The sequence below is a fragment of the Triticum aestivum genome, chromosome 7A (genome assembly GCF_018294505.1).
Source record: "Triticum aestivum cultivar Chinese Spring chromosome 7A, IWGSC CS RefSeq v2.1, whole genome shotgun sequence".
Lineage (NCBI taxonomy): Eukaryota > Viridiplantae > Streptophyta > Magnoliopsida > Poales > Poaceae > Triticum > Triticum aestivum.
The window spans coordinates 226,392,124-226,407,939 of NC_057812.1; the positions used below are offsets into that span (position 1 = coordinate 226,392,124).

The window sequence follows — 15,816 nt, forward strand, 5'->3', positions numbered from 1 at the left end:
TGTGTAGCAGGGCACAGGAAGTTGTTCCTGTGGCACCTACACCAATTGAAGTGGAAGCTTATGATAGTGATCATGAAGTTTCGGATCAAGTCACTACCGAACCTCGTAGGGTGACAAGGATACGTACTACTTCAGAGTGGTACAGTAATCCTGTCTTGAAGGTCATGTTGCTAGACAACAATGAACCTACGAGCTATGGAGAAGCGATGGTGGGCCCAAATTCCGACAAATGGTTAGAAGCCATAAAATCCGAGATAGGATCCATGTATGAAAACAAAGTGTAGACTTTGGCAGAACAACTCGATGGTCGTAAGGCTGTTGAGTGCAGATGGATTTTAAAAGGAAGACAGACAATGATGGTAAGTGTCACCATTGAGAAAGCTCGACTTGTCGTTAAGATGTTTTTCGACAAGTTCAAGGAGTTGACTACGATGAGACTTTCTCACTCGTAGCGATGCTAAGAGTCTGTTGGAATTATATTAGCAATTACTGCATTATTTATGAAATCTTGCAGATAAGATGTCAAAACATTGTTTCCTCAACGATTCTTGAGGAAAGGTTGTATGTGATACAACCGGAAGGTTTTGTCTATCCTGAAATATGCTAATAAGTAAGCAAAGCTCCAGCAATCCTTCTGAGGACTGGAGTGAGCATCTCGGAGTTGGAATGTATGCTTTGATGATGATCAAAGATTTTGGGTGTATAGAAAGTTTATGAGAAACTTGTATTTCCAAAGAAGTGAGTGGGAGCACTATAGAATTTCTGATGAGTATATGTTGTTGACATATTAATGATCGGAAATGACGTAGAATTTCTGGAAAGCATAAAGGGTTATTTGGAAAGTATTTTTCAATGGAAAAGCCTGGATTAAGCTGCTTGAGCATTGAGCATCAAGATCTATAAGGATAGATTAAAACACTTAATGGTACTTTCAAATGAGCACATACCTTGACATGATCTTGAAGGTGTTCAAGATAGATCAGTCAAAGAAGGAGTTCTTGCCTGAGTTGTAAGGTATGAAGTTAAGACTTAAAGCTCGACCATGGCAGAATAGAGAGAAAGGAACGAAGGTCGTCCCCTATGCTTAAGACATAGGCTCTACAGTATGCTATGCTGTGTACCGCACCTGAAGTGTGCTTTACCATGAGTCAGTCAAGGGGTACAAGAGTGATCCAAGAATGGATCACAGGACAGCGGTCAAAGTTATCCTTAGTAACTAGTGGACTAAGGAATTTTCTCAATTATGGAGGTGGTAAAAGAGTTCGTCGTAAAGGGTTACGTCGATGCAAGCTTAACACCTATCCGGATAGCTCTGAGTAGAGATACCGGATACGTATAATGGAGCAACAATTTAGAATAGCTCCAAGTAGAATAGTTATTTGGAATAGCTCCAAATAGAACGTGGTAGCTGCATCTAGGAGATGACATAGAGATTTTGAAAGCACACACGGATCTGAAAGGTTCAGACCCGTTGACTATAACCTCTCTCACAAGCATAACATGATCAAACCCAGAACTCATCGAGTGTTAATCACATGGTAAATGTGAACTAGATTATTGACTCTAGTAAACTCTTTGGGTGTTAGTCACATGGGGATGTGACCTTGAGTGTTAATCACATATCGATGTGAACTAGATTATTGACTCTAGTGCAAGTGGGAGACTGTTGGAAATATGCCCTAGAGGCAATAATAAATTGATTATTATTATATTTCCTTGTTCATGATAATCGTTCATTATCCATGCTAGAATTGTATTGATAGGAAACTCAGATACATGTGTGGATACATAGACAACACCATGTCCCTAGTAAGCCTCTAGTTGACTAGCTCGTTAATCAATAGATGGTTACGGTTTCCTGACCATGGACATTGGATGTCGTTGATAACGGGATCACATCATTAGGAGAATGATGTGATGGACAAGACCCAATCCTAAGCCTAGCACAAGATCATGTAGTTCGTATGCTAAAGCTTTTCTAATGTCAAGTATCATTTCCTTAGACCATGAGATTGTGCAACTCCCGGATGCCGTAGGAGTGCTTTGGGTGTGCCAAACGTCGCAACGTAACTGGGTGGCTATAAAGGTACACTACGGGTATCTCTGAAAGTGTCTGTTGGGTTGGCACGAATCGAGATTGGGATTTTGTCACTCCGTGTAAACGGAGAGGTATCTCTGGGCCCACTCGGTAGGACATCATCATAATGTGCACAATGTGACCAAGGGGTTGATCACGGGATGATGTGTTACGGAACGAGTAAAGAGACTTGCCGGTAACGAGATTGAACAAGGTATCGGTATACCGACGATCGAATCTCGGGCAAGTACCATACCGCTAGACAAAGGGAATTGTATACGGGATCGATTGAGTCCTTGACATCGTGGTTCATCCGATGAGATCATCGTGGAACATGTGGGAGCCAACATGGGTATCCAGATCCCGCTGTTGGTTATTGACCGAAGAACATCTCGGTCATGTCTGCATGTCTCCCGAACCCGTAGGGTCTACACACTTAAGGTTCGATGACGCTAGGGTTATAAAGGAAGTTTTTATGTGGTTACCGAATGTTGTTCGGAGTCCCGGATGAGATCCCGGACGTCACGAGGAGTTCCGGAATGGTCCGGAGGTAAAGATTTATATATAGGAAGTCCTGTTTCGGCCATCGGGACAAGTTTCGGGGTCATCGGTATTGTACCGGGACCACCGGAAGGGTCCCGGGGGCCCACCGGGTGGGGCCACCTGCCCCGGGGGGCCACATGGGCTGTAGGGGGTGCACCTTGGCCTACATGGGCCAAGGGCACCAGCCCCTAGAGGCCCATGCGCCAAGATATAGAAAAAAGGGGAGAGTCCTAAAGGGGGAAGGCACCTCCGAGGTGCCTTGGGGAGGATGGACTCCTCCCCCCTCTTAGCCGCACCCCTTCCTTGGAGGAAGGGGCAAGGCTGCGCCTCCCCCCTCCCACCTGCCCCTATATATAGTGGAGGGGAGGGAGGGCATCCAGACCTGAGCCCTTGGCGCCTCCCTCCCTCCCGTGACACCTCCTCCTCTCCCGTAGGTGCTTGGCGAAGCCCTGCAGGATTGCCACGCTCCTCCATCACCACCATGCCGTTGTGCTGCTGCTGGATAGAGTCTTCCTCAACCTCTCCCTCTCTCCTTGCTGGATCAAGGCGTGGGAGACATCGTCGAGCTGTACGGGTGTTGAACGCGGAGGTGCCGTCCGTTCGGCACTAGGATCATCGGTGATCTGAATCACGACGAGTACGACTCCATCAACCCCGTTCACTTGAACGCTTCCGCTTAGCGATCTACAAGGGTATGTAGATGCACTCTCCTTTCTACTCGTTGCTGGTCTCTCCATAGATAGATCTTGGTGATACGTAGGAAATTTTTTGAATTTCTGCTACGTTCCCTAACACTTTCTGACGGCACGGCTCCCCTCAAGACTTCTACTAGGCCATCAAGTTGTAGTCCTTTTCTTATCTTTTTGTAGCTACTTAGCTTTTCTTCACCTCTGTTTATAAGCCGTTTGGGGTTGCATCGCCATGTTCCTTTTCTTTCTATGTTTGAATGTTTTGGCTCGTTGAATTCCTGGCTGCTTGATGTCTTTCTTAATTCAAAGTCAGGTCGCCTCGAGCCATCGCTATAGAAAAAGCACGCCACACCCCACAAGTACACCAAGAATCCGAAAGGGCTTGATGTCACCGACTACAATATCTGGATCACACTATAATTTATAATCGGGGGTATACCAAGTCACGATAGAACTTGCTTCGTCACGTGGAAAACCTTGTAAAGATTTCCACATTTCTGCTTCAATACCTCTCCATGCATGCTTATAGAATAAGGAATATTTGGGTCTTTCATCCGCTGGGCACCCCTCTGTGACGACCCGACACCGACGCTCCAGAAGCCTTCCAGTTGTTTCGTTGTCGCCATGTGTTTTATTTGTTTGTTGCATTCATCATCGCATCATTCGCATTGCATCGGCACTCTATTGCCGTCATTGTTTTCAAAACTTGCATCCGCTTTTAGTTGTCGCTTCTTCCTTGTCTCTGTTGACCTCCTCTTAGATCAACTGGACCGCTCTCTTCTCTCTCTTCTGTGAGCCCATCAAATCCCCTTGTCTTTGTGGCCTTTTGTCAGACCCCTTAGGGCGCATCCGAAAACTGTTGTCGGGCTACCCTCCTTCCATCTCTTCCCACTTTGTGGACCCCTACAGCCCACCTAGCCCACATACACTACCCTTCGTCCTGAACTGTCCGATCTCGATCGAACAGTCCAATCGACACCTAAAACCCCCTCCCTTTACCCCCTTCCCTATTTAAGCAGCTCCTCCTCCATATGTGGAAACCTAGCCTCCCTAACCCGATTCCCCTACCAGCCGCCACTCGGTCTCCATCCACCTCGGGATCCCCCTTCTCGTTTTCTTCCTCCACCCAATCCCGAAGGCGCCAGCTCTCTCCAAAATCCTCCTCCTGTCGCCTCCGTCGGCCACCCAAGCAGCAGGGCAGCGCGCAGTCGCTCAGCGCTCGATCCAGATGGGATCGAGGCAACCACCTATGCCCTCCTTGTCTCCTCCCCGATCCGTCCTGGTCCTCGCCTGTCGTCACGCCACCGACGTCCAAGCCACCGGAGCGCAGCCGCCCTTCTGCCGTCGTCGAGCGCCACCGCAGCAGCAGCTCCAGGTCGGCCCCTTCACCCCATGCCCTTGTTTCTTCTCCCTTCCCTTTGTTTTCTCTCTCTCCCTCTCATCTCCCTCTCATCTCCCTGTTTCCTCTCTCTCACAGGGAACACATGGGCACATGGAGCTCCATGGCTGCCCGATGCTCAAGCCACCACCGGGAACCGCTCGTCCGCCTCGGGTCCTCCCAGATCAGGACCGTCTCGGCCTTCCCCGCACCTCCTGATGCCCAGCGCCGCTCGCCTCAGTCCGCCAAGCTTCTGCGCCACCGCGCCTTCTTCCTCTGCTTCTGCATCGAGCACGAGGGAGACGCAACAGAGCTCCCATTTTCCCCGTTGACCGCATCGAGCGCCGGTGCGCCGCCCTCGTCGTCGCGTCGTTCCTCTGCTTCTAGCGTAGACCGCAGCGCCAAGTCCCACTCGATTCAGCCTGCCCCATTGACCGAGCCCATGCCTCCACGCTCGCTTCGTCCAACCGCGCACGCATTGACCGCATCGTCAACCCGCCCGAGCGGGTCAACCTCCTTTCCAGCCGCACGGCAGGGCCCAGCTCCCTTCGCCCTTCCGGTCCGCCTCTTCCACAACCCGGGCCAAGCCCATGGTGAGCATCAGATCCAGCGCCCCCCTGCGCACTGTTGGGCTAGCCTGCAGATTCGGCCCATTGCTGTTTTTTTGGCGTGCTGCGAATTTCCTATTATCTAGAGAATTACAGATTTGCAGAAAAACCCTCATACTTCATGCATTTAATATCTCACGAACCGTGCATCGGATTAAAATGTTTTAAATATGTAAAATGCTTAGAATTTCATCTAGTTTCATAATATGCCACTTCCATTCATGTTTAAAATGTTTAACATGTTGTTTGCATTTAATTTGCATAATGACATGCTAATATGATTTATTTCATAACTAAATAACCGTAGCTCCGAATTTAATAATATTTATATGTAAATGGGGTGGAAGATGTCTACATTAACATGGTGCACTTACTTTGCATGTTTAATAACTCTAAAATATGATTTAGGGCAGAACAGTACCAAATCCAAAATATGCATATAAGGTTTTTCCAGACTTGTTGTTTGTTGTTCCGGCCCCATTTAAACTTGCCTAGATAGGTAGTTTTATTATGCTTCATCTCTTGCCATGTTTAAAAACATTTAATATTATTGGGTACATAAACGAGAGCGAACTAAATAATTCGAATGTGGTGTTTCATCAATATGCAACTCGTTGCATATTGAGCTCCACTTAATTTGTAGTATTGTTTGTTGCACTTTGCCATGCCATGACTCATTAAACCGGACATGCATCATACTTGGTTGTGCATCATGCCATATTTATGTGATGGTTGTTTACCATGATGTTTGCTTCTTTCCGGTTGCCCTTCTCCTTGATAGTTCCGGTTACGTTGCGATTGTGAGGATCCGTTCGACTATGTTGGTTCGTCTACTTCATGGATTCGATCTTCTTTCTAGCGGGATTTCAGGCAAGATGACCGTCACCTTGGATCTCACTACTATCTTTGCTATGCTAGTGGTCTCGATGCTATCGCTACGTCGCGTTACCTACCGCTTGTTTATCAAGCCTTCCAAATTGCCATGACAGCCTATAACCTTTTTCACCATCCTAGCAAACCGTTGTTTGGCTATGTTACCGCTCTGCTCAGCCCCTCTTATAGTTTTGCTAGTTGCAGGTGCAGTTGTAGGTTGTTCCATGTTGGGACATGGATATCATGGGATATCACAATATGTCTTATTTAATTAATGCATCTATATACTTGGTAAAGGGTGGAAGGCTTGGCCTTTTGCCTGGTGTTTTCTTCCACTCTTGCCGCCCTAGTTTCTGTCATACCGATGTTATGTTCCTTGATTTTGCGTCCCTAACACGATGAGGGTTTATGGGCTCCTCTTGACAGTTCACTTTGAATAAAACTCTTCCAGCAAGGCCCAACATTGGTTTTACCTTTTGCGTAATAACAACTAAAACTTGCATAGGGACCCGCCAGCACCCGAGGTCTCTTAATCAACCCCCCGGGCCAGTGCTCCTCATGAGTGTTGGTCCACCTACCTAGCAGTCGGCGGTGCCACCACGGGGCAACTCGATGGTATTTTGGCTACCGTCCACTTCGCATAGATAGTGTTGTCTTGAGAACGAGATACGCGCGGCTCCTATCGGGGTATCGACGCACCGGGTGGTCTTGCTGGACTTGTTTTACCATTATCGAAATGTCTTGTGCACCGGGATTCCGAGTTTGATCGGAGGGTCCCACGATGGAGGATTGTCTCCGCGGATCGTGAGCTTGTCATGGGCTAAGTTGGGACACCCCTGCAAGGTTTTAATTTTCGAGAGCCGTGCCCACGGTTATGTGATAGATGGGAATTTGTTAATATCCGGTTGTAGTGGACTTGAACTAAACTCAACTAAAATACACCAACCGCGTGCGTAACCGTGACTGTCTCTTTTCGAGTGAGTTCGAGAAGAGAACACAGTTGAGTTATGCTTGAACGTAAGTAGTTCAGGATCACTTCTTGATCATTACTAGTGCGACCGTTGGTGTAGTTTCTCATCTTACTATTGTACTCGTAATTTAGCCACCATACAATGCTTAGCCGCTTGCTGCAACCTCACCACTTATCCTTTTCATACCCTTTAAGCTTTGTTAGTCTCGATACCCATGGTAATGGGATTGCTGAGTCCTCGTGGCTCACAGATTACTACAACAACAGTTGCAAGTACAGGTAATGCGATGACATGACACGAGTGCGATGATTGATTGCTTTTGGAGTTCTTCTTGTTCTTCTTCTTCTTCTTCTTCTATCAAGGGATAGGTTCCGGGTCGGGAGACCTAGGATTACCAGGGTGGATATTGTTCTTCTTTTTCGTTTGATTTCATCCGTAGTCGGATCCTGCTCTTCTGTATGATGATTGCTATGTATTGATGAACTATTGTATTCATGTTGTACCATGTGGTGAGTGTAAGCCTGTATCTTGTATTCTCATCTATTCAGTACATGGTATATTGTAATGATATCCACCTTGCTATGCGCTCGAAATGTGATTGTGCCGCGATCAAGAGTTCATCATGTGATTGGAATAGAATCGCATCTTGGACGCTACACCCTCATAAGCTTGGCCTCCGCAATTTATCATACAATCTCTCTTTCATAAGATGTCGCCCGGTCGACCGGCTAATATTGTTGTGAAGGTGTACCTGGCTGAGAGAAGCAATCGGATATCCTTACTCTACAAGCATGCATGCGAGAGATATTGAAGCATAAAAGAGGTAACACTTGCAAGGTTCCCCACTTGAGGAAGCAAGTTCTAGCACAACCGAGTATAAACTCGATTAGATTACAGTGTGATCCAGATGCCCTTCTGGATGCTTGATACCGAGTCCCTTCCGGATGCTTGATGTACTTGTCGGATGTGGCGTACTTGCATGCTTTCATCAATAATATTAGTGAACTTTCCGTACCTCCCTAAATCCAAGTTCACAAAACTATATTTGCAAATATTAAGAGAGCTTCCTTTATGTTTAGTTTAGTTTTGTAGGAAAGAAATTCAGTTCACAACACTAGTCTTCAGAAACTCGTCGGCCCCGTAGTCGACTCATTTGAATATGATGAACCAACAGATACAACATAGTTTGCATTGATAGGATGGTCTGACAAGTGACATATTAATTTACTTACTTATATCCATAAATATATAGCTTAATTTACTTCTCCAGAAACTAATGGTGTTGGTTTGCTGATTTCCAACAGTTCTGAATTCTCAAGATTGCAGGGTGCATTCTTTGAACTTCAACTTTTTGTTAGGATGTAATGCATATAATCAATCTCTTTGTGCAAATTACAGTGGTCTAGAATCCAGAGTGTAATTGTTTGAGTAGAAACTCTCTGCATATCATGTTAACACGTGCTATGCAAGTCACTATTCCACTTAAATATCTATGGTAAAACCAGTGTTGTAACATTGCTGGTACCTAAAGGATACTCCCACCGTTCCAAAATACTCCCTCCGTCCCAAAATTCTTGTTTTAGATTTATCTAGATACAGATGAATCTGTATCTAGACAAATCTAAGACAAGAATTTTGGGACGGAGGGAGTACTTGTCGTGATTTAGTTCAAATTTCAACTAAAACCACGACAACTATTTCGAAACGGCGGGAGTACTAACGTAGGAGCAGATGTTAACTGATCCAACGATATAGAACACCTTTGTACTCTTCTTTCTTCATCTGCTCTTTTGTAGAGATAGCACGCTGACTAGACTTTCCTGGGAATCATCACATATTTCCCCAAGGGTGTCACAGATCTCTAAGCGTAGAGCGTTTCATCCAAGAGATTTTGAATCAAGACTGCATATGTGGAGGTTAGAATCAGCAAAACAAGTGTGGATCCCAACAAAAACTGACTTTTCAGTCGAACAGAGCACTAGCAACAACAACCATGTAGGCCATATCAGGAAAAAATAAACACCAACCATGTAACAGGCTGTAACTTATTTTGCAGCTTCTGCAAATCCAATGATTGAGTTGTTTGTAGTGGCTCTAGCCTCCAGATGTCAAAATCTAGAATTTCCATTATTAGAACCATATGAGAGGGACACAAATTGTTGGGATATCCTCCTCATGTGGGCTGTGAGGAGATGACCATTTGAGGCCTTTTAGGCAGCCCAAAGAGATGCATGAGCCCACTACCCATTAGGGTTATGACCTAGGGTCATTTTGGACTTTGCACATGAGTGGATGGGGATGCTTTACCCTCCATCCAGCAGCCACCACCAAGAGTGAAAATCAGTTCATCCTCCAAGAGAGAAGAAGAGAGAAAACCAATAGAGCAAGGGAGGAAGAGGAAGATTGAAGGAAGAAGCAAGGGAGCTCCTCCCCAAGGTTGTGATGGTCCAGATCCACTACCTTGCCTCCTTCAAGCTTCGCTTCCACCATCTTTGGTGAGATTGTTCCAATCTCTAGTTCTTGAGCCCCAAATCTTGTTGTGTTCATCCAAGATTCAGAAATCTTGATGTATGAGATCCTCTAGTGTTGTCTAGAGAAGAACTTGTAGTATCCCACATTTGATAATAGTGGAAGAGGATTTGGGTGGCTTCAGCCCGTGGTTTTTCCCCTCAAGTTAAGGGGTTTTCCACGTAAAAATCTGGTGTCTCTTTGTTGATGCTTGATGTTGTCCAGAAACTTACTCCTACCACAAGACACTAGGCTGAGGAGTGTCTTGCCTGCCGAGTAACATTTTCTGCCTCCATATATGCTGCTGCATATGTCTCCTTCCGTGCTAAGCAACGATCCTTGAATTAGTACATGATGTGGTGCTGAGATTACTTGTTTCCGCTGCAGTTTTCAGTTAACCACAAGTGCATTTGTGTGCTAATTCCCAACACAAATATAGTACTCCCTCCTTTCCTAAATATAAGTCTTTTTAGACATTTCAAATGGACTATAACATACGGATGTATGTAGACATATTTTAGAGTATAGATTCATTCATTTTGTTCCGTATGTAGTCACTTGTTGGAATGTCTAAAAAGACTTATATTTAGGAATGGAGGGAGTATAAAACAAACCAGTAATAGTTGATGGTACTTACAACAGGTTAGATTGACAACGTCAGGTTTATCATCTTTCCTGAATCACCACATATTCTGGTTGATATTCAACATCTCTGAAGCATCTGATTACATATTCTGTGAAGAACAACCTGCTACTCCAAGTGGAGTGGATAAGGCCTGTCTGTTCTTAACTCAAATGATGGATAAGTATAATTTCGCCCCTAATGATTGTGTTCCCTGGCGCTTCCAAATCCAACAGGCGTTTACTTTGGAGAAGAGGTTCCAGTCTTCAGATGTCAAAATCTAGAATGTGTATCAGTGGCACCATATGAGATGGACAGCTGTTTATAAAATGAACCACTAAATAGTTGAGTGCACTTATCACCACCAGTAGGTTGACAACGTTCTTTCTTGAACCACCTATATATATTCAATTTGAGATCCAAATATCTCTGAAGCATCTCATTACAAATTCTGTGAAGAACAATCAGTTTGGCGCGTGGAGTGGATAAGGCCAGTCTATTGAGTATATTTCCCCTTCTAGGCTCCAGCGCAACACCAAATGGCAGCCATAGTTCAAAAGAAGAAGTGGCAGCCATTGTTTTGAAAGCAAAATGTCTTGGTTGAATATGGCACTGTCTGAATACTTCATGTATTGCTGCCACTGTTACTATCAGCTTAGCTTTCGGATTTCTTCCGTTCTCTGAATTATTGGAGCTTACCTGATAGACACAGTTGCCCATACAAAAATATGATCACATTGGACATATTTCGAATACATATATTTATACAGACACACCTTGTACAAAACCGTTTGCTTAATCCTATACAAAGTTACAAACCATATCCCGAACCAGCAGCAAGGTGCAGTCATGAGTCATGACATGCTGAAACTGATGTTCAACCTCAATATCCTGCCAGACCATGGTTGAAAGGTTCCACAACTTGCATCCATGATCCATGTCCCTAGCTAGGACTTTTATCCATGCCAAAAATCACTGACCCTGCATGATCAAATTAACAGTAGAAAAATGTAAGAGAGGGCAATAAGGCATCACTTGGTTACCGATGGATGGCATGGTGCTTGTGCAGGAGGCGCTGTTAATTACCTAGTGTTGGTAGCAAGACCGTCAGAGCTGCAACTCCGACGACCTTGAGGGGCAGCCCAGTGGCCACCAGATCCTTGATGGTGATGTGGCCGGTGCTGAAGCCGACGACATTCGACGGCGACCCGATGGGAAACAAGTACGACAGCTGGGCCCCGACCGCGCCGGAGATCATAAGCAGCGCCGGGTGCACCTCGATGGACTTGGCCAGTTCAGCGAACAGAGGCAGCACCAGCGTGGTGGTCGAGTCGTCGGACATGAACTCGGTGATGACCCCGCTGAAAACGCAGGCCACGGGCACGATCACCAGCGTCGGCGCGCCCTCGAGGAACCTGAGGCCGTCCGAGAGGATGCCGGTCAGGCCGCTGGTCCTGAAGCCGTCGGCGATGGCGAAGCCCGCGCCGAGGAGGAGCACGATGTTCCACTGGATCTTCCTGCACTTGTTCCAGTCCATGAGCTTCTCACCCCCGTTCTTCCCGCTCGGGATTATGAACAGCAACGTGGCCATCATGATCTGCGTCGCAAGCGATTTGTTTGCTCCTCCATGAGATCAGGTGATACATACTGTGTATAGTAGCTCAGCAACTTTATGATTATCTTGTGCTCTTACCGTGACTGTTCCATCCCCAACTTGATCGTGGAAGAGAACTCCCCACCCAGGAATGTCATCTGTCAGGTTCCTGGTCATCCATAGCACAATTAGACCCTGCAAAGGTTATCCATTTCGATGAGTTAATGACTTGTGACCAAGTAGCAGGTCCACATTGTGTGGCAGAAAGCACACTCTTCTTTGCTAGTTAAAACTTCTATTGGCATAGAATAGCTGATTGGTAGTAGAATTTACCCCAAACACAGCCAAGACCATCTTCTCCGCGAAAGCCATTGGACCTGTCATAGAAGAGGCTAACCCCATCAGACAACTAAGCATCGCCCTGGACAATGTATTTGTGTTTTGAGCTAAAACTACTGGAACTGAAACTTGGACAAACAACTAGAGAGAGGATATGCCTTTTATAAAGGGACAATGAAAGAAGACGAGGCGAGAGAATAAAAAATGGCTACTGAAGACAAGAAAGGAAAGGTACCTAACAAGCTGAGCTCCCTTCTGAGGTGGGTTCCGTCGAGGTAGGCAGAGAGCGCCTTTCCGGTGTTGTTGGAGCAGTACATGAAGCAGAGGGTGACCCAGAGCGCCAAGAACATGAGCAGCGCCATCGGGAGGCCGAAGCTCATCCACGAGCTGAAGGTGATGGGCTCCTTCTCCGGGAAGTAGGCCGACCACATCCCCACCAGGATGATGTTCACTCCGGTGCCCGTCAGCGTGGCCATCCCGCCCACCGCCGACGCGTACACCACGCCCAGCACCACCGCCTTGGAGAAGCGCCGCACCTCCTGCTCCTCCTCCCCCTCCCCCTGGCCGGCGCCTCCGCCCCGCGGGAACCGCTGCAGGATCCCCGTCGCCACAGGCATCATCATCACCGTGCACGCCGTGTTGTGGATCCACATGCTGACGAACGCCGTCGTGCCGGTGATCCCCAGCAGCAGCAGCGACGGCCGCACCGGGTCCCCGCAGAACCGCAGCGTGATCTGCGCAATGCGTGCTGATCAGTTCAGGCGTCAAGAATTCTACTCCTAGCTGAGTGCGTGTCGGAAAAGTTGGTTATTAACATTGAGAGCGAGGCGGCGGTGGATGTGGTAGCGCTCGATGGCGAGGGCGAGGATGAAGCTGCCGAGGACGAGGGCGATGACGTCGTCCATGTACGCCTTGGCGACGGCGTCGGCGGAGGAGATGCCCAAGGCCGGGAACAGGAAGAGCGGCGCCATGGACGCCACGGCGAGGGGCACGGCGTCCGTCGCCCACCACAGGAACACCCACGCCAGCACGCCCAGCATGTTCCGCGGCGCCGCGCCGTGCGCGCCGCCGAGGTCCACGAGCGCGCATATGGCCGCGCACGCCACGGGCCCCGACGCGATCGCAGGGTACTTGTGCGCGAGCAGAGCCCTCAGGCGCGACGACGCCGTGGTCGCGGCGTCGTCGTCGCGGTGCACCGGCAGCAGCAGGGGCGTCCCCGCGTCCTCCGACGAGCTCCCGCCGAAGCTGCGAGCTGGCTTCTCCATCGCCCTCGCCGTCGTTTTACTGAGGCGTGTGCGTGTCGTCTGCGGTGTGGCCTTATAGCAGGCAGGGCCAAGCTTGAAATGGCGTGACAAGTGGCCAGGATAAATCCCCCGTGGATGATTAGGCGACCGGATTAGTTCCGGGCATGGCGAGAACGGTGGGGTCGATCGTTCAGGTGGCCACGGCAGCGTGGAGAAGCTGGTGGCGCGACGGCCAGGAAATCGGGAGGTGATGATACTGTCGACCGCTGAATGGCACAAATATTTTTGGCAGTGAAGTGAGCACCCCATACGCGCCACAGGCACCCGACCCGACGAGGTTGATAGGGCATGGTCACGACATCATCATCGACGATCTCGATCTGGATCCACCTCCCAAATGGTGGGTGGGCGTCAATTCATGCAACCAATCAGTGTACCCCCTCCAAAGAGGGGGGGGATAACTATGCATGTACTGGCCTGACATTTGTGTTACCAGGACGTGTTACGGGACTACCTATCACTGCTCAAACCACGTGTCCGAACGAGCAAATTAGGCCTACAACGGAGTACAAGCTCGGCTGGGCCCAAGTCACTCGCTGAAAGGGATGTCGTATCACCGCGTGACCACCCACAAATTCAGAGCAAAACACGTCACTGGCTATTATTCGTGTGTGTCGTGTTAGATTGATTAGTCCGAGACGCACAATCGATCCAGATCCATGGATAACAAGCAATCACACTAGCACGAGTATCACACCGAGATTCTAGGTTCATCGTGACTATAAGCGCTTCTCTCATGTATAGTTGATGATAAGTCCGTCCAGACCGTCAGACAATGCTTCTCTCATGTATTCAACTCAAACCTATCCAAGTACTGTAAGGATTCTCTATCCCATGGTGCTAGCAGCAGAAACACGGCCTTGTGGAAGGGTTTCAAGGACTGCATCTCCCTCCATTATTTCTTCTCATTGCTCGATTGGTTCCGGTGCTCTTGATTCCTTTTGGCATGATCAGTGGTTAGATGTTGAAGGTTAAGGCCTGTGCTCCCATGTTATATTCGTTTGCTAGAAATCAGTACCGTTCCATCCAATTCCAGTTCTCCCAAGGCGTTTGGGATGTGCAACTGCACCCAAACCTCTCCCAAACGACAGTTGATGAACTTCCGGTCTTGAATCAGCTCATTGCGGCCATGGCTCCCGTCAGCTCACATAAAGATGCACGCACCCCCTCTGTTACCTGTAATAAGGTCAACACAAGCTATTTCTAACGACTGCTCACCTTTCGTGGTGTGAATTGTGCCTTTGAGCTTTGGATCTGGAATTCCTTAATACCTTTGAAGCACAGGGTTTTTCTTTGGTTGGCCTTCTGGGGATGCCTCAATACAAAAGAGAATATGGCCAGGAAAAGCTGGTCGGTGGTTGCCCCAAATGCTGACTGTGATATTTGCCCGACCTCTGAATCTATTGACCATTTGGTTCTGAGTCTATTGACCATTTGGTGCTTCGTTGTCGTACAACCCCTGCTCTTTGGAACAAGGTGTTCCTCACTCCTTTGGCATGCTTATCGCCTGACATCATGTATTTTGTGGAGCATGTTGTTCACCAGCTTGCTTTCAAGCGTAAATGGAACATTACTTTTTTTTTGCTTGCGCCATCACGCCGTGGCATGCACAGAATGATAGTGTTTTCAATTCTAAATGTTGGATGGAGTCTTACATCAGGTCTTATGCCGCGAACATGATCCGTCTTTGGAGCAACATGGCTAGAAAGTAGCAAGACAAGGATGACCTGTAAACTTGGATTCACTTGATTGATGGCTAATTCTTGTATAGGTCTGCTGTAACCTAATTTCCGTTCCCCTTCCTCCTGTTCCTTTTCTTTCCTCCCTAGGCTGCTTGTGGCCTTGCACCTTGGTGCATCTTACAAGCTTCATGTAATTGACACATTGTCTCCAGGCTTTCGCCTGTTTTGAAATACTAGTTGGCCGATTGCGTCAAATGGCGCAGAGATCCGCTAAAGCCATATTTTCAATGAAAATAGTTTCATTTTGCGAGGACATATTCGATATTGATAGTAGAAAGCCCATGTGTTAAGTCATACTATATTGATAATATGTTTACCACGCCGAGAAATCCGAGTTTGAAAAAACAAATCATATTTCTATAACATGCATAGACCAGCTAAGGAAGCATTTTTAGTTGAAAAATATGGTTATCGCGCTGAGAAATCTGAGTTTGAAAAAAAAAATCATGTTTGCATAATATGTATGCACCAGTTAAGGATGTATATTTTAGTAGTGTTTGCACTAAACTTTTATTTTCCATGTGCACGAAAAAAACTCTCTGTGTTGTGCATATGGAGGCATAGGTAT

The 15,816-nt window shown here is 47.3% G+C and overlaps 1 protein-coding gene across 1 annotated transcript; it reads right to left on the reverse strand.

The window, feature by feature from the left end:
• Positions 1-10,988: 10,988 nt before the first annotated feature.
• On the reverse strand, positions 10,989-13,716 carry LOC123151129 (tonoplast dicarboxylate transporter). Its single transcript, XM_044570896.1, has 6 exons — positions 13,018-13,716; positions 12,438-12,936; positions 12,197-12,240; positions 11,963-12,058; positions 11,356-11,866; positions 10,989-11,250 (listed from the first exon to the last, which is right to left on the reverse strand). The coding sequence occupies exons 1-6, from the start codon at positions 13,465-13,467 to the stop codon at positions 11,213-11,215; spliced, it is 1,638 nt and encodes a 545-aa protein (XP_044426831.1). The 5' UTR covers positions 13,468-13,716; the 3' UTR covers positions 10,989-11,212.
• Positions 13,717-15,816: the final 2,100 nt, after the last annotated feature.

What these genes read in the sequence shown, in the direction of transcription:
- LOC123151129 (XM_044570896.1), bottom strand. Translation starts at nt 13,467, where the DNA reads ATGGAGAAGCCAGCTCGCAGCTTCGGCGGGAGCTCGTCGGAGGACGCG. An exon ending in AAGGGAGCTCAGCTTGTTAG is followed by an intron (nt 12,241 to 12,437) that starts GTACCTTTCCTT and finishes CTTCTATGACAG; the next exon opens with GTCCAATGGCTTTCGCGGAG. An exon ending in TGGTCTTGGCTGTGTTTGGG is followed by an intron (nt 12,059 to 12,196) that starts GTAAATTCTACT and finishes TAACCTTTGCAG; the next exon opens with GGTCTAATTGTGCTATGGAT.